At 35.9% G+C, this 25,885-nt stretch overlaps 1 protein-coding gene and 1 pseudogene across 11 annotated transcripts in view; one reads left to right on the top strand and one right to left on the bottom strand.

Annotated features, from left to right (window-relative positions):
• LOC122075525 overlaps nucleotides 1-19,326 on the top strand; it is a 28,599-nt gene extending 9,273 nt beyond the window's left edge. For 7 of the 11 annotated variants that reach the window (XR_006139275.1, XR_006139279.1, XR_006139278.1 and 4 more), the window contains 2 exons: nucleotides 1,237-1,351; nucleotides 4,729-5,042. Coding sequence is in view for 1 of the 11 variants with exons in the window: in XM_042640587.1 (XP_042496521.1) it covers nucleotides 1,237-1,351; nucleotides 3,328-3,577 (365 nt within the window). In the remaining 10 variants the exon portion in view is untranslated. Of the gene's footprint in view, nucleotides 1-1,236; nucleotides 1,352-3,327; nucleotides 3,872-4,728; nucleotides 5,043-11,397; nucleotides 12,880-17,111; nucleotides 17,187-17,330; nucleotides 17,447-18,406; nucleotides 18,505-18,642 lie in introns of those variants that run through there. The other 4 variants (XR_006139274.1, XR_006139276.1, XR_006139277.1 and 1 more) reach the window with 4 other exon arrangements.
• The window catches only part of LOC122075268, a 54,434-nt pseudogene extending 28,549 nt beyond the window's left edge, over nucleotides 1-25,885 (bottom strand).

The raw sequence follows: 25,885 nt of genomic DNA, 5'->3' as shown, positions 1-25,885 counted from the left end.
GAACTAAAAGGTCCGTGCCCCTCTTTTCAAGTCGTATGTTGGATGCTATGCTAATGTAAGTATTATTATACTTATGCAGATACAGTTCACCCTATTGCATATGTTAGCTGAAACATCTTTTACAAATGCCCCTAATGTCACTGTAAATATTTCTTTCTTTGAACCTTGTGTTGGAGGAGGTGGTTTTGGGTGCTTATCCGTGAATGCCTACAATGTGAGTAGGTGGCCTTCATTTATTTCAGTTTCAGTTTCACTTGGATAGTTCATATAACCACCTTGAATTTTAGCAACTCATCTTTCCAGGAGAATGATGAATTTGTTGATTAAGGGAGATAATGGAAGGTTATATGGACAAGATTATGTGTTTATGTTTCAATAATAAAATGTTAATCTTAATTGTAGCATCATATTTTAACTCTCTTCTTCATGGTACTGTTTGTGTGTACTATTCACAATCCAAAAACAGCCCTCCTATCTCCTCTCTTTATTCTTTCCCCATCACAGGTTGCTGGAATATCAAAACAAACAAACTTCTCAGCCTTTGATCAATAAAAATTTTCCTCCGACTTGAGCCTGTGTTACAGCCAAACGAATTGTTGATTCTTACTCTAGGATTAGGATTGGCTGGCTGCATCATCTTGTATTCATGTGTTGGGTTCTGAGAATAACATGTTGCCTACTCTACCCTCATTCATGTTTGGGGAAATTAGTTTGGCATTGTTATAGTGGGGTTTGAAGGATTAGCTCTTTTGTTATTCACCGGAGCAGAATTATTTGCCTTATTGAGGTCTTTGATGAATCATGTAAGAGTAATTCACTTTAATTCTGACTGCCTTGAATTACGTTAGTATGACCCCATTTTTTTAGCTAATTCATTATGTGATGTTAATTCTTTGAGGACATACTCCATCCCTTTGTTTCCTTCTTTTTTTTATGCTTGAACTGATGTCATTTTATAAGTAGTCTTTTCTTCATAACCTTACACTTGGCTATCTCCATTTCTTGTAAGTAGTCTTTTCCTTCCTCTTTTCTTTTTTTATGCTCGAACTGATGTCATTTTATTAGTAGCCTTTTATGCCCGAACTGATGTCATTTTATAAGTAGTCTTTTCTTCATGACCTTACTCTTGGCTATCTATTAAAGAGTTAGAGCATTGGTTGTATGTTTTGAAACTATTTCAATACTTATAGTAGGTTGAAGAAGTAGCAGATTTTCAAGGTTGCCGGTTTGTTGCAGATACTGGGAAAGTATTTGGCAATATTTGGGTTCTTCATTTTTTTGGGGAGAAGCTAATATATTTATTGGCAAATGGCTTTGATGTTTTAGATGATCCTGTTGAAAGTTTCTTAAGGTATGTCTCATGCCATTAAGTGTCGTTTTCCTCTTAATTTGTACATGTGGCCAAGGTTTTGTTCTTTCTCTTGTTATTTGTTTCTCTCTTTTTGTTTGTATCTCATAGGGGGTAGTCTAGGTTAGCATGCCTAATTACTGTTTTCATCAATATTCTATGTACCTATCTTTACTGTCAAAATATGAATTATGCTATTGCAAGAATTTCCTAATACAACTTAAACACTACTCATTTGATGACTAATAGACTGAAAATAGTGTACTAGACTCCTATTAGTCCTAAACTGACTAAGAATTAAAGACTAACTAAAATTTCAGAAATCCTAATGAAAGTAGGACTAAACAGCATAATAGACTCTAAAAATACTAGGACTAAACAGCATAATAGACTCCCAAACTCCTTATGTTACCAAGAGAAGACTTTGAATTCTTGTACCACCCCCTTAGACTAATATCATGAATATGCCCCTGGAGTTTGTTCCCCTTTTTTTAGTCTTCAAGGTTAAGGTTGATTCTTGAATTCTACTTCCCAAAAGATATGCATAAATGTGCATTTATGTTGATTGCATTGATGAGAATTTTTGAATTCTTTCGATAGATTTAGTTGATGTATGTCATAATGCTAAGAAATTTGAAGATTTTATGGATGAAAGCCAAGGAAATGCTACCTATGGTCTTTTAGTACTGCAAACTACAATGAACTTCTTCAAGCTGTGCTATTGTGATGACTGGGAAGGGATTTTTAATGCTATCAATGGGCTATGGTCTTGGTGATCTTTCATGGCCATCTTTGGTGGAGGTATCTACATAAAGGCACATGATATCGGTGCTACTATTTTTTCTTATTATAAATATATAGTTAGGTCCCACAAGCATTACATCCATTCATATTGTTAACCTGGTATCCGAGCCTAATTTTTTATCTAAGTTTTCAGCCCCTTCTTCTTCTCCTTAAAAAATTGCACAAATCCATCTCCTTTGTTTGCCTCCATCTTCTCCTACCTGTCTCTTTAACTCCCCATAGGAAAGCAAAAATGAGGTTATTCTTACAAGTCTAATGACTGTCTTATACCTTACCTCATGAACTAAAACCCAAAACCTTACAAGACAATTAGGGTTCTTCACCCTCTACGATTTCTTTATTCTTCTACCCTTTGGAATTGTTCTACCTATTTGAAGGACACACCTCTACCTCTTGAAGACCAAGTTCAAAAACTTAAAAGGACTCATCACTAATTGCAAGATTGAAGATCAACACTCATCAATTTTTGTAAATTAGGGTTTTCTTCCAAAACCCTGACCAAATCGATTTTTGGGAATCCCTCCTCAGAATTAGCCGATTTTTTTCGGAAACCATCCTTAACCTTGAAGAGGAGACTGACCAAACTTGTGTCTCCATCTGCCAAGTCCTTGTATCAAATGTCCCCTCTTCTTTGATATTTAGGGTTTCTCCCAAAACCATAATTTGCTTTTTTCAACAGTTCTTCATCAGAATCAAATATAATTTGGAGGAGTGCCTCACTACCCTTGCTAGGCAATTCGATCCAAGTATAGACCATTTCTAATGGATGGTTTTGAAGATCCGGTATTTCTCACTCATTGTCGAATTTTTTTTTGTTCAATCATGTCTAAAAAATTACTGTACACTTTGGATCTGATGGACAGTCGTAATAGTTGCATGCCTTTTGGGACTAGCTCTGTGAAATTGTAGGGCGCTAATTAACTCGTCTGGTCCCAATCTACCCATCTTACCATTGCTGATAGAGGTCTCATTAGACACATTACAGAAAAAGTTAAAGAAACCCTCTGATGAGTGTACTCCTAAGGATAAATGGGTCACTAATAACTCTGGTTATAGATTATTTGATTGATACTATTTGTCAATATATTTATAGAGAGTTTTTGCTATTAGACACCGCTTCTCAGATTTGGGTTGCTGCCAAAGTAACCTATGGGTAACTAAGGAATGATGCTCAGGTACATGATCTTTGTAAGAAGGTTCGTGCCACTACCTAGCAGGAACTCTCTGTCTTTAAATATTATACTGGACTTCGAACTCTATGGTATGAATTTGACAACTTTGCAGGTTATCATACCATTAATGTTGAAGACTACTGCTTACACCAAATTTATAGATAAAATTAGGGTGTATGATATCTTGAATGTTGAGTATGATCGGATTAGTGTTTATATGCTTAGCAAATCTCCTTTCCCTACTCTGGAATAGTCCTTTGCCCTAGTTTATATGAAAGAATGCCATCTTAATTTTATGCTTCATATTCCCACTATTGAAAAATCGGCCCTATAGACTGGATCCACTATTACCTCTGAGGGAGCATATCAAACTGGTGATACCACCAAAGAGATTGTTAAATGTGAACACTACCACAAGCTATACCATACCAAAGGCAACTATTGGAAGCTCCATAGAAAACCTGCTGATTTTGAGGCAAAGCGCGCTCTCTGTTAGTTAAAACGGGAACGGCAAAAAAACATTGTTCGGTACGGGCATGTTTTAAACGGATCAAAACGTGAACGGGACGGTCAAAAATACGGTCAAATACGGTAAAAACGGGGAAAAATAAAAAACGGACGATACGTGTTTTAAACGTTTATATTTAAATAATACGGTGTCAAAAAAACGGCAATATATAGACATAAATTGGCATAATAATTCTCTAAATACCTAAATAACAATAAAAAAAAATAGCCCCGTTTTAAACGTTTCTATTTTAAAACGTTTATATTTTTCAAAATCCGTTTTTTTACTGTCAAAAAAACGGGACGGCGTTTAAAACGGCAAAAAAACTTTCAATAGCCCCGTTCCCGTTTTTTACCGAATTTCTGTGAAAAATTCGGCAAACGGCGTTTAAAACGGCAAAAAAACGGGACGCCGTTTTAAACGCGTTTTAAACGCGAATTAACTAACTAGGAGCGCGCTCATGGTCAATCCAAAACCAAACCCATCAGGCTGAGACTCTCCCAGGAGGAACTATACTCTTTTAGATGTATGCTTAAGGCTTCCAATTCTTTAACTCCTGCCAATTCAGTCCCTTTAGGTTCCAATTTTGCTCACTCAGGATTTTTATTTGGTGGTCATCGTGCATCGGCCATCTCCACTCCCTAGATCATTGACTTCGGTGCCACTAATTATATAATCGGTTCCTCCATAGTTATTTCAAAAGTATTCATCCACCTTAGGCAGAGATAAAGTTAGGGTAGCAGATGGCACCCAAAAAGGGTTATAGTAGGTGTTCTTCTATCACTTTGTTTTTAGTTTTACTTATCCCAAATTTTACTACTAACTTGTTATCTATTAGTTACCAGGGACCTAAACTGTAAAGTAAAACTTTTTTTCCTTCACATTGCATTTTTCAGGATCTGGTAATGGGGAAGATGATTGGATGTGGTAAAGTGCAAGGTGGTCTTTATTTTCTTGACGATGGTTGTCTCTCTACGATTGCAGTTTCTACTACTCCTTATCAGTTACACCCTGCTTCGTCTAAATTAAATCAATGGCACTATCGTTTGGGACACCCACTAATTGGGACCTTATCTCTTTTATTTATGCATTTAATTAAACCATGTAATAGGGATGAATTTTTTTGTGAAACATGTACTTTGGCTAAGCATACTCATTCCAGTTATTGACCTTTAAATAAAAGAAGCTCTTCTATTTTTCATTTGATTCACTCTTGTGTGTGGGTTCCATCTCGTGGGACATCTATTTCTAGAAAAAGATGGTTTATGTATATTGTTGATTGTCACTCTAGAACTATTTGGGTATATATGATGCAACATAAAAGTGAAGTGTTTAGTTATTTTCAGTGGTTCCATAAAATGATTCAAACTCAGTTCAATGCCAATTAGAAGATTCTCCATTGTGATAATGGAATAGAGTACATGGAGGGTCAGTTTCAAAAATACCCAATTGATCATGGGATTCTTCATTAGACAAGCTGTGTTGGCACTCCTACTCAGAATGGGTGGTTGAACATAAGAATAGGCACTTGCTGGATATTGCTCGAGCCATATTGTTTGCTAGACAGGTTCTGTCTTAGTATTAGAGTGATGCTGTCCTCATATTGGCTTACCTGATCAATCATATGCCAACTCATGTCCCTAACTCTCGAACTCCTGTTGAGGTTCTTCAAGGGATTACATCCTTCCTAGTTCCTCCAAAGACTTTTAGGTGTGCCTACTATACTACGTATCATCATTCACGGGGAAAATTGGAGCCTCGAAGTATTAAGTGTATCTTTCTAAGGTACTCTCCTACATAAAAAGGATACAAGTGATACCATCATCCTACCTGCGTACTATGGTAACAATGGATATTGTGTTTTATGAATCTGTTGGTTACTACTCATTATCCCTCTTTAGTGGGAGTTTAGTATTACTAGTGAAGAAAGATGACTCTGAATATGTTTGCTCTACCAGTGTACCCACCATCTTCCTTTAAGGATCGTCATGCTCCACAAGACAGTAAGGAGATAGCGCCTATGATAGTGACTCATGTTCCTATTAATTCAACTCATGGGGACATACTCTAGTCTAGAGAACCATTGGTGAATTATAGAGGCAAATTGATTGCTCCACTTTTTAAGTTTATCGTAGGGGACATACTAGAAATTAGCAACTTCAAACCATTACCATTATTGCTGCATCTTTACACATTTCCTTCGCTAGCTTGGATTGAGAACCAACTGAGCCACATACTTCAGGTATAATTTCTCCTTTTAACCAACCTATTACCCTAAGAAAAAGCACCAGGACCTGTACTCAACACCTTATATCTCATGTTGTTTCATATAATTCCCTTTTTTCCTCCTAGCGTACTCTTGTGTCTTCTCTTTCCTCTATTTATGTTCCCAAGAACTGGTAGGAAGCTCTTCTAGATAAAAAAAAAAAAAAAAGAAAAAAAGGCCACAATAGAGGAAGAAATGGATGCCTTGAAAAGAATGCTACATGGGAACTTGTGAATCTCCACCTAGGAAGAGACCAGTTGGTTATAAGTGGGTGTTTGTGGTAAAATAGAAGGTCGACGGTCCTATGGACAGATACAAGGCAAGGCTTGTGGCCAAAGGGTTGACTCAAACATATGGAATTGACTACCAATAGATGTTTGCCCCAGTTGCCAAGATGACCTCTATTTAAGTGTTACTTTCATGTGTTGTGAACCTAGGATGGGAACTCTAGTAACTTGATGAAGAATACTTTCCTCCTCTATGGAGAGATCGATGAGGAAGTGTAAATGGATGTTCCACCAGGTTTCTCTAGTACAAGAACTTAAGGCAATGTCTGTAAGTTGAAGCGTGCTTTCTATGGTATGAAACAATCACCTAGAGTGTGGTTTAAAAAATTTCACAAGGCTATGACATATGTGGGTTATAAGCAGAGTAATGCTGACCACATATTATTCATAAAGAGGTCTAGTGAGAAAGTTATTATGCTTATTGTCTATGTGGATGACATCATGGTGACAGGAAATGATAGTATTGAGATTGATCATCTCAAGGGTTTTCTGGGCAGAGAATTTGAGTTAAAGGATCTTGAAAAGTTAAGGTACTTTCTTTAGATTGAGGTTACTAGGTCTTCAAAAGGCGTCTTTCTCTCTCAAAAGAAGTACATCCTTAATCTACTGTCCGTGACAGGTATGTTGGGTTGTCATCCTTCTGATATACCTAACTCAGAGGAAAAGGAGGGTGAACCAGTTAACAAAGGCCGCTACCAATGGTTGGTTGGGAAACTGATATATCTCTCTCATACACGTTCTGATATTGATATGGTTGTGAGTTTGGTTAGTCAACTTATGCATGATCCCTATTGCTCTCATATGGAAGCAGTTTTGCGTATCTTACGATACTTAAAGTCAGCTCTAGGGAAAGGGATTCTTTTATCTTCTCATGATCATCTTCGAGTTGGAGTTTATACAGATGTTGATTGGGCTGGTTCACCCGACATAAAGTCCATCTTTGGTTATTGTACTTTTGTGGTTGAGAATCTTGTCACTTGCCGTAGCAAGAAGCAGAATATGGTGGTTAGATCTAGTGTTGAAGCAGAATTTTGTGCCATGGCACAGGGGATTTATGAGTTATTATGGTTGCACACATTTTTGGATGATATTGGTGTACCTGTTCGTCGTCCTATAATTCTCTACAGTGATAACAAGTCTGCTATCAGTATTGCTCATAATTCAATACAGAATGATCTCGAACCCAACACATGGAGATTATTAGGCACTTCTAAAGAGAAGTGGGATGCTGGTTTGATTTGTGTTTCTTTTTTGAAATCTGGTGATCAACTAGCTAATGTGTTCACTAAGGGGCTGGTTGGGAAGATGTTCCATCTTAGATTAGTCAAGTTGGGCATATGTGACTTGTATGCACCAACTTGAAGGGGAGTGTTAGAATAACTTAAGCATGTTGTAGGGGCACAATGGGGATTTCCCCCTTTGCTTGACCTATTCTGTCCTAGTTAGACTATAGGCCGACTAAGGGCGGTAAACTTATAATTCTGTTTTCTCTTTTTGCTTATTATAAATGCATACCTTGTGTGATCAGTTAGGTCACACAAGCATTCTCTCCATTCATCTGTTAACACCTTGCTTGTTAGCTTGCTTTGTTTCATAAGAGGTCTAGTATTGTTTACATAGCGATGTGCATAAAATGATAACGCACGACATAGGATTGAAAAGCACATTGTTAATCAATAAAGTGGATGAGGTCTTCCTGAGGAAATCAAACTCATCCTTTTATCAACATGTTTTATTAATTTTGGGTTTACTCATGAATTCTTACTGATATAGTGGTCTTAAAGTTGGCATTGAACCGTTGGATCTATTTCCTCTTCAGGTTGAGTTTGGAATATTAGATGCCTAATGTTGAACTAACTGTTAAGGAGCATGTGTTTCAGAGTTTGAAAGAGGGGGTTTCTTCCAAATTTTGATTGGCTTTGTATGTGCGTCTATCAACTACAAACATTTTGTGGAATCTATTTTTAATGTTATACTTTATGGAGTCCTACTGGTTCATTATTAAATTTAATGATGATTTTGCAATGTGGATGGAATCAAGAAACTATTAGTTGTTGTTGACTAATGTTCTAAAGAATACCTTTCTCTTGTTAGATTTTTCTTTTTTTCCTTTCTATTATCTAATTTTGTTTTGTAACTTCATAGTTTTAGATTTAAAGCTTGTGATGTGGCATGTGGCTTCAAGCTGTTATTTATTTACTTTTTCTTTTATGAATAAATAAATTTAATACCAAACGGAAGAGAGAAAATACAAGGGGGAGGAAAAGGGGGGAAGGGGACCATGACTAAATCCTCGAAGAGAGGGAAGGCACAATAAAAAACTTAGGGAGAACTCAGAACCCTAGTAACAAAGAAAACCCGTCGAAGATATATCAAGGAGGGACAACATAAGGGAGATGATAGTGGGTGTCGTGGACCAAATGTTGTCGAAGATAGGCAAGCTTGGAGCTCACATCAAAGTAGATGGCATTCCAAATCTTATCAAAAGATCGAGAGTTGGAAATCCCTCTTTGGAGATTTCAGCCCAGCCAAAGATAGTAGCACAAAAGGCAAGTTTCTTGGCAGTGTCACAAATGGAGGAGCCACCATAAGTCATACCTCCCAAGATCCATATTCTACTCAAGGGGGGATTATTTTACGGGAAGGCCAACATGTACTAAGGACTCTTTTTCAGACCGAGGTGGAGAAGGGGTAGGAGAAAATAGGCGATCAGGGTCTTCAACACCATTCCAACAAAGGCAGCAAGAGGGAGAGACTGGAATGTGTCGATAGTTGAGGAACGGATGTGTGGGAAGGCAGTTAAAGAGAGCGCGCTAGGCAGTAAAGCTGTGGTAGGGGATGAGACCTTTGAACCAGATGATTTTGTGCTAAGGAATAGTGGGACTAATGGAGCGAATGTGATTCCAAGTTGAGGCCGATGTGAACTTGCTAATAGAGGAGGGAAGCTAGATGACCTTATCATCTCTTCCCCGATGACCAGGAATGGGGGTAAAGGACACCAGAGATCAGCTAGGGGGAGAAGAGGAAGGAAGGGACCACTCACCAAAAGAGATGATGGAGGCCATAGAAGCACATGAGGAAAGCCTTGGGAGTAGAGGATACATGGGTGATTAAGGATAGTAGGATGATTTAGCCAAAGATAGGTAAAGAAGCCATTACCAATGGAGTAAGAGATAAAACCAAGGGCCAATGATCTTTTGCTAAAAATGTTACCCCAAATCCGTGGGGCATCAGGAGAAGGGGAGATAGTCTAAATGGAATCATTTACGAGGGGAGATGAGTAGATACATAAGACTCAGATGGTATTCTAAGAGACAATCTTCTAGATAAGCTTGAAAATGCTAGTAGTGTTGATATCTTTAATCTTTCTTAGGCCCATGCCACCTTTCGATTTGGGAAGGCAAACTTTGGCCCAACTTATTTGGCAGAGGAATTTGGAGGAATCAGTTCCTTTCCAAACGAAGGAATATAGAAGGGTGTCAATGGAGTTATAGGTGGTGGCGGGGAGAAGAAAGACATCCGACCAGTAGAGGTACATGGATTACAAGACTGATTTGATGAGGACTAGGCGACCAGTGTAAGAGAGAAGCTTACCTTTCCAAAGTTGGAGCCTTTTCCTCAGGAGACCAAGAATTGGGTAGATATCCTGGCGATGATAAGAGGAAGGCCAAGATATTTGGCAGGAAGGGACCTAAGGGAAAAACCAGTGAGATCAAGGAGTCTAGATTGACAAGTGACAGAAACACCAGAAAGAAAAAGGTTGGACTTGAGAAGGTTAATTCGAAGCTCATATAAGGATTTGAAGAAATAGAGGGAAGACATGATGGAGGAGTGGAGGAGGGGTCAACTTTGGAAAAGATTATGACATCATCGGCAAAAGTGAGATGGGTGAGCATAATGGCTTTACATTTGGAAATCAAGGAGATAAGGTGTTGGTTCATGGAGGACTGAATGAAGTGGGAGAGAACTTCAAGAGTAAGAGAGAGGAGGAAAGGGGAGAGGGGATAGAACTGAGAAGGGGAGGAAATGCAGGAGTGCAACCAATGGACAAAAGAGGGAGGAAATGACATCCAGAGAAGGACTTTCAAGGTTATTTATTTAATTTATTATTTGGTTTAATGCTCTTTCGATTTCTTTCTCACATTTTTTATGCTTTTTTCTTTCTACAAATATTTCTTGGTGTCCCTAAGAAAAGTAGTGAGTATATACCGGAACAAAATGTGATTTCCTTTTTTACTTTTTTCATCTCCTTAGTTCTACTTCATCAGTATTGGGAATCTTACCAAATATATATATGGAATAAATCATACTTTTTTTTGTAGTGGTGTTTAAATCAGTGTTAGTTTTTTTTTTTTTTTTTTTTCCTTGAGGGTCAATTTTAGGTATAAGATAAAGTTATGGAACAAAATATGGATACCTTTCTTTAGTAACTCATTTGTGAATTTTGCTTGTTTTTTCCCTGATTGGTTACATTGTTTTCGAAATGCAAGATGTCATTGCATTGTTAGATTAGAGTCCTTAATGGTTTAATTTATGATGCATATTGAAACATATCACGTGACACGGGGTTAAGAAGTGCGAGGTTAATGAGACTATCTAAAGGGGTCTTCTTGAGAACATCATACTCATCCTTGTTTTCACATTCTTTTTAATCAACTTAGTTCTACTCCTTTGTATTAAGTTTACATTTACATCTTTCTATTGATCTTTAAATAAGAGTTAAATCTTAGAATATGGTTTCTCTTTAATGTCGGTTTTGAGTCAAGAACATGGTTATGGGTGAAACGGCACTAAATGTGGGTACCTTTTTTAAGTACCCTCTTTTCCCCTTGTATTTTCTTCTCTCCTTTGGCAATAAAATTATTTATTCATCCAAAAAAAAAAAAATCTTAATGTTACTACTGTGTATGTTTTTCCCTGATTTGTTACTTTGTTTTAGAAATGCAACATGTCATTGTTATATTTTATAAGATGTTTAATTGCTTAAGTTATAATACACAATATTTACATAGTGATGCGCATAGAATCATAGCTAATGGCAAGGGATTGAGGAGCTTGTGGCTAATGAGACTTACGGTGGACGTCTTCTTGAGGGCATTATACTCAAATCTTGTCTCCACATGTTTTATTTTTAGATTTAGTATTTCAAACTGATATAGTGATCTTAAAGTTTTCATTTAACCGTTAGATTTATTTCTTCTTCATGTTGAGTTTGGAATTCTGCACATCTGTGTTTAGGCTATTCTAGAAGGACATTTGTTTCCGAGTTTGAAAATTGGGGGTTTCTTCCAAATTTTGATTGGATATTGCTTCTATTTGCTACAGACATTTTGTGGAATCTATTTCTGATTTTTTTTTTCTTTGTGGACTCTTACTGGTGCAATGTTGGATTCATTGTTGCTTTAGGAATGTGGATGGAATCGAAAAAAATATAATAGGCTCTTGACTTGTGCTCCAAAGAATGAATTACCTTTCTTATGTTTCCTTTTTCTCTTTATTACTCCCCCTCTTCCACAATCCAATTTTATTTTGTAGCTTTATTGTTTTGCATATTAATACTTGTGATGTGGCATTTTGTTCCAGGTTGATGTTTCTTTACCTTTTATTATTCGGCTTAATGGTTTTTCAACTTCTTTTTTATGTTATTGTGATTGCATCTTTTACAAAGATTTCCTAGTGCTCCTAACAAAAGCAATGGGTATATACCCAAAAAAATAAATTTCCCTTTTTTATTTTATTTATTATATCCTCCTAGGTCTATATCATTAGTATTGAGAACAACACATACTTCTTTGTGATGCTCATAGAATCATAGCTGACGACACGGGATTGAAGAGTTTGTGGTTGATGAGATTTACAATGTAGGTTTTCTTGAGGGCGTTATTCTCAATCTTGTTCCCACATTTTTATTAATTTTTTAGGTTACTTAGTATTTCTAATTGATATAATGATCTTAAAGTTGGTATTGAACCGTTAAACTTGTTTCCATTGTTTCCTCATTTGGTTGACTTAAGTGTATTGCATATCTAAGGTTATACAATCCTAGAACTACATCTGTTTCCGAGTTTGAAATAGGCACTTTCTTCCAAATTTTGATTGGATATGTATATGCCTCTATTAACTACAAACATCTTGTGGAATCTGTTTCTGATTTTTTTTTTTTTTGGGTGGACTTTTACCGGTGCAATATTGGATTTATTGCTGCTTTAGGAATGTGGATGGAATTGAAAAAATATAATGGGCTCTTGACTTACGCTTCAAAGAATGAGTTACTTTTCTCATGTTTCCTTTTACTCTTTTTCCTCCCCCTCTCCTATTATCCAATTTTATTTTGTAACTTCATGGTTTTGCATATTTAATTCTTGTGATGTGGCATGTGGTCCGAGTTGATGTTGAATTACCTTTTATTATTTGGTTTAATTGTTTTTTAACTTTTTGTTTACGTTATTTTGATTGTGCTTATTTTTTAAATATTTTCTAGTGCCCCTAATAAAATCAACGGGTATATATATATATATATATATATTTTTTTTTTAAATATCATAGGTCTATTTAATTAGTATTGAGAATAGAACATACTTCCTGTAGTAGTATTTAAATTAGTGCTGGGGTTTTTTCTTTTTTAGAGTTTGTTTTGTGTCCAGTACATGGTTATGGATGAAGTGGCATAAATTGTGATTACCTTTCTTCAAAACCGTTCATCTTAACCCTTCTGGGAATGTTATTTGTTTTTTCCATTATTAAATACTGTGTTTTCGAAATGCAAGATGTTATTGCATTGTTGGATTAGAGGACTAATTGTTTGATTTATGATGCACAATGTTTACAATGATTCATATGGAAACGTATCGCATGACACTGGATTGAAGAGGGGAAGGTTAATGAAACTAGTTAAGGGGTCTTCTTGAGAACATCACTCTCGTCCCTATTGCCACATTTTTTTTATTTTAAATTTGATTTTTGGTTGCGTTATGATTTCGGATGTTACTGTGTTTGCTGCTTTTACATAGATGTGCCAGTGGCCCAAACAAAAGAAGTACTAAGATTTTTTTTTCTTTTTTCTTTTTTTATCAACTTAGTTCTGCTCCTTGATGTTGAGTTTACATATACTTCTTTCTAGTGGTCTTTAAGTATCTGTGAAGTTGTAGAAAATAGGCTTTCTCAAACGTCGGTATTGATTATAGGACATGGTTATGATCAAGTGGTAGGTAGTGAATGTCGCTAGATTTTTTTTAGTAATGTTAATCTTGACCAAACTGTGTAATTTTTTTTCCCTGGTTTGTTACTTTGTTTGTTAACTGCAAGATGTCATTGCCTTGTTTCATAAGATTTTCAATTGCTTGACTTATGATATGTGATGTTTACCTAGTGATGCTCATATAATCATAACTCATGACCCGAGATTGAGGAGTTCATGGTTGGTGAGATTTACAATGGAGAACTTCTTAAGGGCATTATTCTCAATCTTTTTTCCATACTTTTCATTAATTTTTGTGTTTAGTTAGTATTTCTAATTGATATAGTGATCTTAAAGTTGGCATTGAACCATTGAATTTGTTTCCTCTTTGGGTTGAGTTTGGAGTACTGCATATCTAAGGTTAAATTATCCTTTAAGGACATATGTTTCTAAGTTTGAAATAGGAGGTTTGTTCTAACTTTCGATTGGATAAATATATGAATCTATTAACTACAATCATTTTGTGGAATCTATTTTTGATTTTTTGTTTTGTGGACTCTTACTTGTGCAATCTTGGATTTATTGTTGTGTTAGGATGTGGATGGAATCAAGAAAAATGTAATAGGCTCTTGACTTATGCTCCAAAGAATGAGTTACATTTAGTTTGTTTCCTTTTTCTCTTTTTTCTCCTCTTCTACAATCTAATTTTATTTTGTAACTTTTGGTTTTGCAAATCTAATATGTGGCTTTGAGTAGATGTTTCTCTACCTTTTGTTATTCATTTTAATGGTTTTCCAACTTCTTTTTGTAGTTATTGTGATTATGCTTCTTTTACAAAGATTTGTTGGTGCCCCTAACAAAAGCAGTGGGTATATACCCAAAAAAATGAATTTCCCTATTTCATTAGTATTGAGAATAAGACATACATCTTTGTAGTGGTGTTTAAATTAGTGCTAGGTTTATTTTCGGGGTTGGTTTTGGGTCCAATACATGGTTATGAGGTAAGTAGCACCAAATATAATTACCTTTCTTCATTACCGTTCATCTTGACCATTTTGTGAGTTTTGTTTGTTTTTCCTCGATTAAATATTATGTTTCTGAAATGCAATATATATTTTTGGATTAGAGGTATTGTTTGATTTGTGATGCATAATGTTTGCAGAGTGATGCATCATACTCATCCTTGTTTCCACCTTTTTTTCACGTTAGATTTTTGGTTGAGTTATGGTTTCTGACGTTTAATTCTTTTACAGTGATATGCTGGTGTCCCTAATAAAATAAAATAAAAATATTGGTTTTTTATTTGATTTTATTTCATCAACTCAGTTCTGCTTCTTGGTGTTGTTTATGTATACTTCTTTCTAGTGGTCTTCAAGTAAGTGTGAAGTCATAGAAAACAAGTTTTCTCAAGCATTGGTATCGAGTCAAGGACATGGTTATAGGTGAAGGAAGCCGCAATGAATGTGACTACATTCTTGTAGTAGCATTAATCTTGATCAAATTGTGTATGTTGATTGTTTTTTCTTGGTTTGTTACTTAGTTATTTGTCATTGCTTTGTTTTATAAAATTTCCAATTGTCTGACTAATGATTTGAGATAATGATGCTCATAAAATTTGTCATTGCTTTGTTTTATAAAATTTCCAATTGTCTGACTAATGATTTGAGATAGTGATGCTCATAAAATCATAGCTCATGACATGGGATTGAATGGTTCGTGATAGATGAGACTTTCAGTGGAGGTCTTCTTGAGGGCATTATCCTCAATATTTTTTTCCACATTTTTCATTAATTTTGTGGTTATTTAGCATTTCTAATTGATATTGTCATCTTAAAGTTGGCATTGAACCGTTGAATTTGTTTCCTGTTCAGGTTGAGTTTGGAGTATCTAAGGCTAGAGTATTCTAGAAGGACATTTGTTTTAGAGTTTGAAAGAGGGTGTTTCTTCCAAATTTTAATTGGATATGTATATGCCTCTATTAACTACAAACATTTTTTGGAATTGATTTCTGATTTTTTGCTTTGTGAACTCTTATTGGTGCATTATTGGATTTATTGTTGCTTTAAGAATGTGGATGGAATCAAGAAAAATATAATGGGCTCTTGACTTATGCTCCGAAGGAGTAACCTTTCTTATGTTTCCTTTTTCTCTTTTTCCTACCCTCCTTCTAGTGTCCAATTTAATTTTGTAACTTTATGGTTTTGCAGATTTAATACTTGTGATGTGGCATGTGGCTTTGTGTTGATGTTTATGTAACGTTTCTTATGTACTTGAATGGTTTTTTAACTTCTTTTTTACATTATTTTGATTGCGCTTCTTTTAAAACGATTTTTTAGTCCCCCTAACAAAAGTAGTGGGTATAAATCCGAAAAAAAATGAGCTTCCCTATTTTTTATTTTATTTTATTTTTTTTAATATCACTAGGTCTATTTCATTAGTATTACGAATAATACATACTGCATTATTGTGGTGTTTAAACAATGTTAGGTTTTTTCTTGTTCAGGGTCGGTTTTGTGTCTAGTACATGGTACTAGTTGAAGTGGCACAGAATGTGATTACCTTTCTTCAATACCTTAAGGGGCATGCTTGACCCTTTTGTGAATTTTATATATATTATTCTGATTAGTTACCTTAAGAGGCACGCTTGATCCAATGATAAGGTACGAATGTTGCAACCTGGTGGTTAAGCAGTCATTCTTGGGGTAAGGCTACGTAGTTCTTACCCATCCCCCCTGAACCTCGCACATGCAGGAGGCCCATGTATTGGACACCCTTTTTTCCTAATTGGTTACTTTGTTTTTGAAAAAATGCAAGATGTCATTGTATTGTTAGATTAGAGGCCTAATTGTTTGATTTATGATGCACTGTGTTTACAGAGCGATGCACATAGATATGAGTGGCATGACACTAAATCGAGGAGTGCAAGATTAAGGAGACTAGTTGAGGGGGCCTTCTTAGGAAAGATCAAACTCATCCTTGTTTCCACAATTTTTTTCTTTAATTTTTGGTTGAGTTATGATGCAGATGTAAGTGTGCTTGTTTCTTTTAGAGGGATGTGCTGGTGTTCCAAACAAAAGAAGTACCAAATAAAAAGATTTTTTTTTTTTTTAGATTAATTTTATGACCTTTGTTCTACTCCTTGATATTGAGTTTACGTATACTTCTTTCTAGTGATCTTTAAATAAGGGTTGAGTCGTAGAATATAGGTTTTCTCTATGGTCAGTTCTGAGTCTAGGACATGGTCATGGCTTAAGCGGCACTAATATGGCTACCTTTTATTGGTAGCGTTAAGCTTTGATCAAACTGTTTAGTTTGTTTCTCTGTTTTCAAAATGCAAGATGTCATTGCTTTGTTTTATAAGGTTTCCAATTGTCAGACTTATGATTCGTGCTGTTTACATAGTGATGCTCATAGAATTATATCTCACAACATGGGATTGAAGAGTTTGTTGTTGATGAGACTTGCTATGGTGGCCTTCTTGAGGGCATTATTTTCAATCTTTTTTCCATATATTTCATTAATTTTTGGGTTTTGTTGTATTTCTAACAGATATAGTGTTTCTTTAAATTGGCATAGAACCGTTGATTCCTTTTCCGGTTGAGTATGGAGTAGTGCATATCTAAGGTGAGACTATTGTAGAAACTAGAAAGACATTCTTTTCCATGTTTGAAAGAGGGGGTTTGTTCCAAATTTTGATTCGAAATGTATATGCCTTTATTAACTTCAAATCTTTTGTGGAATCTATTTCTGATTTTTTTTTCTTTGTAGACTCCTACTGGTGCAATATTGGATATATTGATGGAATCGAGAAAAATATAATGGGCTTTTGACTTGTGCTCCAAAAAATGAGTTACCTTTCTTATGTTTCTTTTTTCTCTTCCCCCCCCTTTTACAATCCAATTTTATTTTGTAAGTTTATGGTTTTGCAGATTTAATACTTGTAATTTGGCATGTGGCTTTGAGTTGATGTTTCTGTACCTTTTATTATTCGGTTTAATTGTTTTCCAACTTCCTTTTGGAGTTGCTTTGTGGTTGTGCTTCTTTTACAAAGATTTCCTAGTGCCCCTAACATAATCAGTGGGTATATACCCGAAAAAAATAAGTTTCCCCTTTTTTATTGAATATCCGTAGGTTTATCAGTATTGAGAATAAGACATAAATCTTTGTAGTGGTGTTTAAATTAGTGTTAGGTTGTTTCTTTTTCGGGATCGGTTTTGTGTCCAGTACATGGTTATTGGTGAAGTTTTAGGTTGTTTCTTTTTCAAGATCGGTTTTGTGTCCAGTACATGGTTATTGGTGAAGTTTTAGGTTGTTTCTTTTTCAGGATCAGTTTTGTGTCCAGTACATGGTTATTGGTGAAGTGGCACATAGTGTGATTACCTTTCTTCAATACTGTTTATCTCGTCCCTTCTATGAATTTTGTTTGTTTTTTCCTTGATAAAATATTTTGAAATACAAGATTTTATTGCATTGTTTGATTCATTTTGACCCTTCAATACCGTTCATCTTGACCCTTCAGTATCATTCATCTTTTTTGATTCACTTGCCCATATCTTTATATCAACCATTGAATTGGAATAAAACTTTAAGGGATTGAAGTACTAGGGGAGACCTAGTTTCTGTAGTAATTTGGGATTGATCTAAGTTCTATTTTTGGGAATTGACAAAGATCTCCTACTGCTGTTTTGAGTTCCTATGTGTCTTCTTGTGAGTGGGATTCTGAAATTTACTTGGGTGTTAGGTTGAATCCATTAAAACCAGTTGAGAAAACTTAAAATTTCCATTCAATCTTGTATGTGCCTATCCTTGCTTTAAAATTTAAAGGAATGTCTATTTTACTGCAGCTTCATTTGGAGGAGCGGTTGTTTAGGACCTTTTCATATAATTGTTGCATCGTAAATGATGAAATGAATGCTCCTACTATTGTCATTGGAGTGAGCAGGTAAATTTACCTTTTTATTTTTTGAAATTTGCATCTAAAAGTATGATAGCAGAGTTGCTTTTCATATGTAACTGAGTCATCATTGATTCCAGTGAAAGACATTTTTTCTTTGTTATGCTGTTTGCCTCTCTTGTGAAGCAACGACTCCTGTGAGATGCAGAAATCCCAAGTCAGACACTGACTAGTGGTAGCTAGTGAGAAGCTAGCAAGGCTTGAGTGAGGGGCTCTTTCTACATCCCTATCATCTATTGGTTTGTTTCTATCCTTTCAACTTAGGTCCTGCACATCTAAGTGAGTAGTGAGATTGTATTCTTTGATTTAAGGATATATGAAGGCTGACTAGGGATATAATCTGTGGTGCTACATTTCTATTTAAAAGCTGAAGTTACTGTTGGCTATAAACTTCTCTGTTTTTTTGGCTGCAACATTGAGGTACGGTCCCCACATCCCCTGATAGTTTGAGTAAGACCGGACCAAATAAATAATAAGAACACATTTTCAAAACTAATATAGAATCGATTTGATTTTGATTTTTTTTCGATTTCATTAAGTTTATGTCTTATTTTAATTTTTTGGGCTAATTTTTTTCATATTTAGTAGCAACAAAAAAATTCTTATATGTTAGGTTCATGGTTCATCAAACTTTTATCAAAGATTAAAAAAATAATGAAGTATATCATCCACATCGATTGAAATGGTAAAAAGAATATATTTTTACTTGACCTCTTGTTCGGTTTGAAAATAGATAATTCAATTTGGTTCAACGGTTTTAATCATGAAATCAAAATTGAAATTGAACAAAATTCAAGATTCTAACTTTCGAACCAAATCCAAAAAAAAATTAACTTTTGATATCGAAACCAAACCAATTAAATTGATTCATTTTGATTATGTTTTAAACGGTTTATTTCGATTTCAATTTTAAGTTGACACCCTTAGGTGTAAGATGGAGTTGGAGAGTACAGTCGGAAAAGGATCTCAAGATACCTATAGCCATGTGTGATCCCCACACTCCATAGATGATATGAGATAGAATTGGATGGCAAAGCTGGATGGAGGATCATTCATTTGAGTATAGTATTGGATTTCACACTGGTGGTTCGAAACATATGACGGTAGAAGATTCTTTTGAGAACAAATCCTATTGATTGATTTATTGGGTGGAAATGGTAGAACGAACCATTAATCAATTCATTAGTTCCAGTGCATTAATTTAATACTGCAACCATAAATGAACGTGCTAACTACTAGATAAACTTCCAAAACAAAGGAGAGTCATCTTCCCACCAGCCTGTTCATGTGGGCAGTCCAATCGAGTCGTCTTTGTTGATATGAAGGGAATAATATCAGGAACTTTGGTATCGTTTCTGTTCCAGAAACTCCATTTCGTGTCAAAAATGAAAATTTCAGTTTCTGTGTCAAAACGTTGTTTTTTAACGATTTAAGGCTGTTTGGTGAACCTGTTTCTAGAACAGTTTCAGAACAAAAAAACGATAGTTCTATTGTTTGGTAATGCCTGTTTTAGAAATGTTTTTTTTTTTCTCATTTCTTTTCTTTTAAGTCAACAATTACAGAAATAACATTAAAATACAACAAGCATACAAATCCTTACCAACTAAAAAAAACATAGTTTCAAAAGGATGAATAAAATACAGAATTAACAATGCTTTGTCCAAGTTAATTATTACATAATTTCCCAAATTTTCACTTTTTGTCCAAGTCTAAAGACTTGAATGCATGGAGGATGTCTTTCATCTTATTTGTTTGGTCTTCTAATCCTTTAAAAGTCCCTTCCAGATATCTTTTCATGTACTCGTTCGAAATGGACAGTGGTGTGGATGATGTTGATGTTGAGCTTTATGAACATAATGTATGTTGTATAGTAGAGATATGCATTTCATCTTTCAACCATACAAGCATACCACATCCACGGTTATCAGCCTATATCAAATAATAGATGTAATTAGGGTCGTTGAAATTTAAAAAAATCTAAAATTATCTATAGGTATAGATCAATCATAGAAATAAATTACCCTAGTTGAATTTGGGCAACATAGAAAATACTGTCCCTTGTTTGGACCTTTCATCGCAGTTCGTACTTTGCATTGACCTTTACCACATCTACATAAATGTAGTTGGTCCACCCACATGAAAAAATTACATGAATTTTGACACTTAAAAAATTCTCTTCCAATATTTTTACCCGATTTGGTTGTATATTTATCATAACTTTTCCTGTAAATTTCACAATTTGCTATTATGAGTGAGGGCATAGAAGAAGTCATCTGTAACAGTAATTTAAATATCAAAGAAGTTAATATAGCATCCAAATATATGACATTCATAATAATATATCAACTTGTACCACATATATAAACGTAACATAAAACAAGTACTACACCACTTGAAACATCAATTTAGGTTTTCAGTTTTGTCAAAATAGTTATCGGTTTTAGTTTTCAACTAGTTATAGCATCCTTTGCTGTCCAGCCATTACATTTGTAATTCTTAGCCTAGTGGCATTCATTTCCTTTACCCTATTTTGTTGACTAGATTGTGCTATAGAATGATCAACGAAATCTTCATGTGGCGGATTCAAGTCATCTTCTGAACTTTTAAATTATCACTCATCCCCACGAATTCAGCATTAGCAATATGCTCTTCTCGAATATAGTTGTGTAGCCCACAACATGCCAGTACGACTGATGCTTGAGCTTTCACTGGGAATTGGTGCATTAGCCTGAAAATTTGAAATTTGTTCTTCAATAACCCAAATGTACATTCAATGACATTCCGAAGTGATGAATGTCTATAATTGAACAACTCTTTTACTGTTCTTGGGGATCTTCTACGCCCTTTGTAGTCCGCTAAATGGTATCTCTCAGCCCTAAATGGTATCAAAAATCCAGATTGGCTAATATAAAGTTAATATTTGGAAGTGGATGTGGAAAACTCAATCGAGGATCACTCATTGAATGTTCGACTAACTGTTTCTCTAGAGTGGTTGAAATGATTTTGGGTGTCCCTATTTCTTGAACCCTTCCCAACAATCAATAGGAACATTCCATGCTGCTTATCCACTCGGATGTTGGTCGTGTCTTTCAACCACCCCCTATGTCTAACATAATCACATAGGTTGAGGAAGATATGACGTTCCATCCTAAACTCTTCATAGCATCTATTGGCATGCCCATTCAATATCTCATACATCATGACAACACCTGGAAATACACTATCCTTACATGGTTCTCGAATATATACAACTTCACTCAGTAATTCCATTTCCATGTGAATGATTATATCTTCTTCATCACTAGAAGTTTCACATAATGCATTTGACATAACTGCAATAAATTGACAACTACTTCTCAATTTCAAACAAATAACTGTAAAACATGACAATCTGACACATTGTCTCAATCCAAAACACATGTTCAACATTACACACATCAATAAAAAAAAAAAAAAAAAACAAAAGAAATAAAACACAAGTAGCCATCATCGAAAGTATTATCTTGAATCCAAAATTATCAAAAGTAATATTCAAACACAATCATCAAAATTAGTATCAACATTAGAATTAGACAAAGGGCCCGTTGCCCCTAAACTACTCTAAGGCATCTAAAAGCCAGTTCCTCTTAACATGCTCTGCACAAACAAAGAACTCCCACCAACTAGGATCAGCACACATACGACTGGTGGCCTTCAAGTATGTCTCCTTTGACATATCTGGTATGGAGGATAATACCGCCTCACATGCACTCACATTGAAATCTCGAGGATGAGATGCACCTTTCCCACCATGAACAGGAGATGTAACAGGAGTACTTGATGCTTTCTCAATTTAATGGATAAATACTTCCCATACGAGTCCTTGACGTAGCTATCTCTCTTATTGGCGCTCTTTTTTCTTTGTTCCGTGGGTGTCCTATCAAGATTTCGTTTTGTGGTGGTCTGAGTTGGAGTATGAGTATCCTCATAGAAGGGGTCAGTTATGCCCAAGTACACCGGGGTACTAGGAGATTCAAAAACTTGCTCAATATCAACACTATTATTAGCTTCGATGTAATCCAAATCTTTAGCACTGTCAACCCCTAAGTTTCCTCTAGCATAGGCATCCCCAAATATCATGCTCAAATTTGGCCAGTTGTTTAGTCCATACTTCTTGTATTTCAACCAACCTGGATTTGCCTGCATACACAGTCATTGTATCACTAGTATAAAGTACTATTCATTGCAATCTAATTTTGAAATAATTCAACTAGCTAGTGAGATCTATAGTACATGTATTGCCCTATCCCATACAGACTCATCATCAACTGTGACTGATTTTGTCATTGAGTTCCACCCAAATCCACTTGTGTCAAGTAGTCTCTTGAATTGTTGGTACTCGTGTTTCAACTTGTTCATCTTGTTGCGTAATTGTTCTCTCCCAACTGTACGATTTAAAGCCTTCTTAAATTGCTTTATAATGTCTTCCTATCTAGTTTTATTAAATGAATTACTGGATTTGTGTCCATTTTTTACAGCTTTTTTCATTGCCTCAATGAAAACAGTGGTCTCAAGTTCTGACCACTTAACAGTAGGGATACTACTTCCAGACATAACAGCTAGACATTATGAGTTAGCGTAAAAAGTTAGCATACTGGGTTAAAAAATACTGAACACTAAAAAAGGAAATAACAAAGTTCATCTTCTGAATATGATACAAACATTTGTAAATAAAACCTATTACATACATTCAGTTATCCATTAAGTAACAACCATGTAATGAATATTAAATCAACAAATACCATTAACAGATACCATGAGACCATGAGAAGTAAGTAGAATGAACCATGAATTCCAAACAACCACAAACATAGAAAAACCACAATTCTAATAGCAAGGGAAACAACATATATGAATGAATCTTACCATTAGTTGATAAATCCCACAAGCCTTCTTGTATTAATTCAATAGCAATAGCAACAGGAGATGTAAATTAGATAACCCATTTCTGACCTTCCTTCCCCAAGGTGATTCTCTATGTTCAATATTCTAGAACCCCACCTTCCCCTTGTACCTGTAATTTTTCTATAGCATCGGTTCTATTCAATCTACAAGGTATTCTAAGTAGCCAATAGACCTTTATTTCATTCTTAGAGGCAAGGAATTAGTCCTTTTCAAAGTTGAGTTATAGACAATATAACATGAATACTTGGTGAGTAGGTTATGAATTATATGAGTTGTGAATCAGAAAGTAGATGATTTCATCTTCATCAAACACAACTCACTTGACTATCAAAAGCAGAAGAAAAAGAAACAAATATCAAACCTGATCGATCACCAATTCATTGAAGTTGAATAATTCAAGGAACAAGCAATACCAAGTAGGCATGACTATTGAATTATGCAAACTACAAAGTTTTCATGAAATCTCCATAAGGAAAAAAAGTAAAAAATGTAAGCAGTTGGTTAGCTTGACTCACTTGCACCAAGTGGAAATGATTGCAAGATGTAGCCAAGGTGGGTATGTATTTGAAGCCCTGAAACTCATTGATGTCAAAATTGAATTTAGATGTCTGGCTAAGGTTACACTATAAGAGTTTACTTGAGTTTGGCCCGAGTCTTTGTTGGGCACTGGTACCAAAAAAAAAAAAAAGCTTAGATTGGATCCAAACCTAAGAATAAGGATTAGAAATATAGCTCACTCACTTCTTGAACTCGACTCAGTATTCAATCTTTACTGACATCATTCTGATCATAGGAAAAGCTTAGAAGGAAGGCGTGGGGTGAGAAGGATGTCCAATGGGGTTGCTTTGGGCAAGGAGAGGCCTAAGCCTTCAGTCATGTCTACAGGTTGCTGTGAAGGGGTCTCAAAATTGAATCCTTGTAGCAGATGAGCAAGAGTCAAGTACAAGATGTGCTTGGCAAATGCGATACCTGGGCATGATCTGATGCCAGATCCAAAAGGGATGAACTCAAAGTTTTGACCCATAACATCAACTTCTGTATGTGTAGTGAGAAACCTCTCTGGTTTGAATTCATGAGGGTCCCGATGCAGCTTCCATAAGTTCACAAACAAAAGTGTGTCCTTAGGGACAACATAACCCCCCACTTCAGTCTTCCATGGCTTGGTGTGGTACTGATAAGGGTGCAGGAGGGTATAGCCGCAAAGTTTCCTTTACAATGGCCTGGAGGTACACCAGGTTCTTCATGTCTGATTCTTCAACTGGTCTCTCTCTGCCAACATGGACATCCAGCTCTTCTTGAGCCCTTTTCAGCACTTGGCGACTGTTCAATAGCAAAGAAAGTGCCCATGTCAAGGTGAGGTAGGTGGTTTCGGAGCCACCGGCGATGAGTTGCTGCGTATAGTGAATGAACAGAGGAAGGTTGAGTCCTAGCCATGGTTGCAACTTATAAGCCAAGAACCACAGATGTAAATCAAATTGAAAGGTACATACCAGTACACTTGCCTTGATGACAGTGTCACGGTCGTAACCAGACATCAAATTGTCCTCACATCAATGAAGTCCAGCTCTTCTTCATCCCGAGACAATGGCGTCTTATGGATCCTGCTAAGACGATTTTCATCCAGCCAATTTCCAATTAGAGAGTCTAGTTCCTTAGCAGCAGATTTCATGGCTCCCACGTGTCCTCCCAGGTCCAACCATTCACAATTGGGTATTGCATCGGATGCAACAAAGAACCCACTTAGATACATGATTTGAGCAATTGCTTTCCGGAATCTTTGAGCCTCAACCTCACATCCAGCACCAATGTTCCCATAATAACGTTTCCCAGCAATTAGTTTGGTGATGATATTGAAAGTAAGCTGTTCAAACCACTGCTTCATCTCCACCTTTATAGGTCGGTCACTGTTGTTCTTGGCCCAAACTGAGTACAATTCTTTGATGGATATGTCTACTTCAGATATCCTTACATGCCTGAGCTTGTAAAGACGTATTTTAGAAAGTAGCTCAACAGTTGACATCTTACGCATCTCACGCCAATATGACCCATAAGGTGAGGACCCAAGTACGGCATAGTGGTACCCCAAGCACCTGGCTGCAGCGGAACGAGGGCGTGTGGCTAAAGCCCTGTCGTTGGTGGTGAAGCAGTCCTTGATCATCTCTGCACTGCTAACAACTAGGGACCGATGTACGCCGAGTCTGATCATGAAGGCCGGACCATACTTGTCGGCCATAGCTCCAAGCATTCGTGGAAGTGGTTTTTGTCCTCCAAGCGAATGGAGATGACCAGTAAGTGGCAAGGCACCAGATGGTGTTGGGGCTTCCCTCCTTCCTCCCTTGGTTTTGTGAGATCTGCATAAAAAGTAATACACAAAGAATAAGGCTACAAATGTTCCTATTACCTGAGATGGGATGAGGAGCTCCAT

The sequence above is a fragment of the Macadamia integrifolia genome, chromosome 4 (genome assembly GCF_013358625.1).
Source record: "Macadamia integrifolia cultivar HAES 741 chromosome 4, SCU_Mint_v3, whole genome shotgun sequence".
NCBI classification, from domain to species: Eukaryota; Viridiplantae; Streptophyta; class Magnoliopsida; order Proteales; family Proteaceae; genus Macadamia; species Macadamia integrifolia.
Note: the sequence above shows the minus strand (reverse complement) of the source record. Positions and strands in the feature narration are given on the sequence as shown.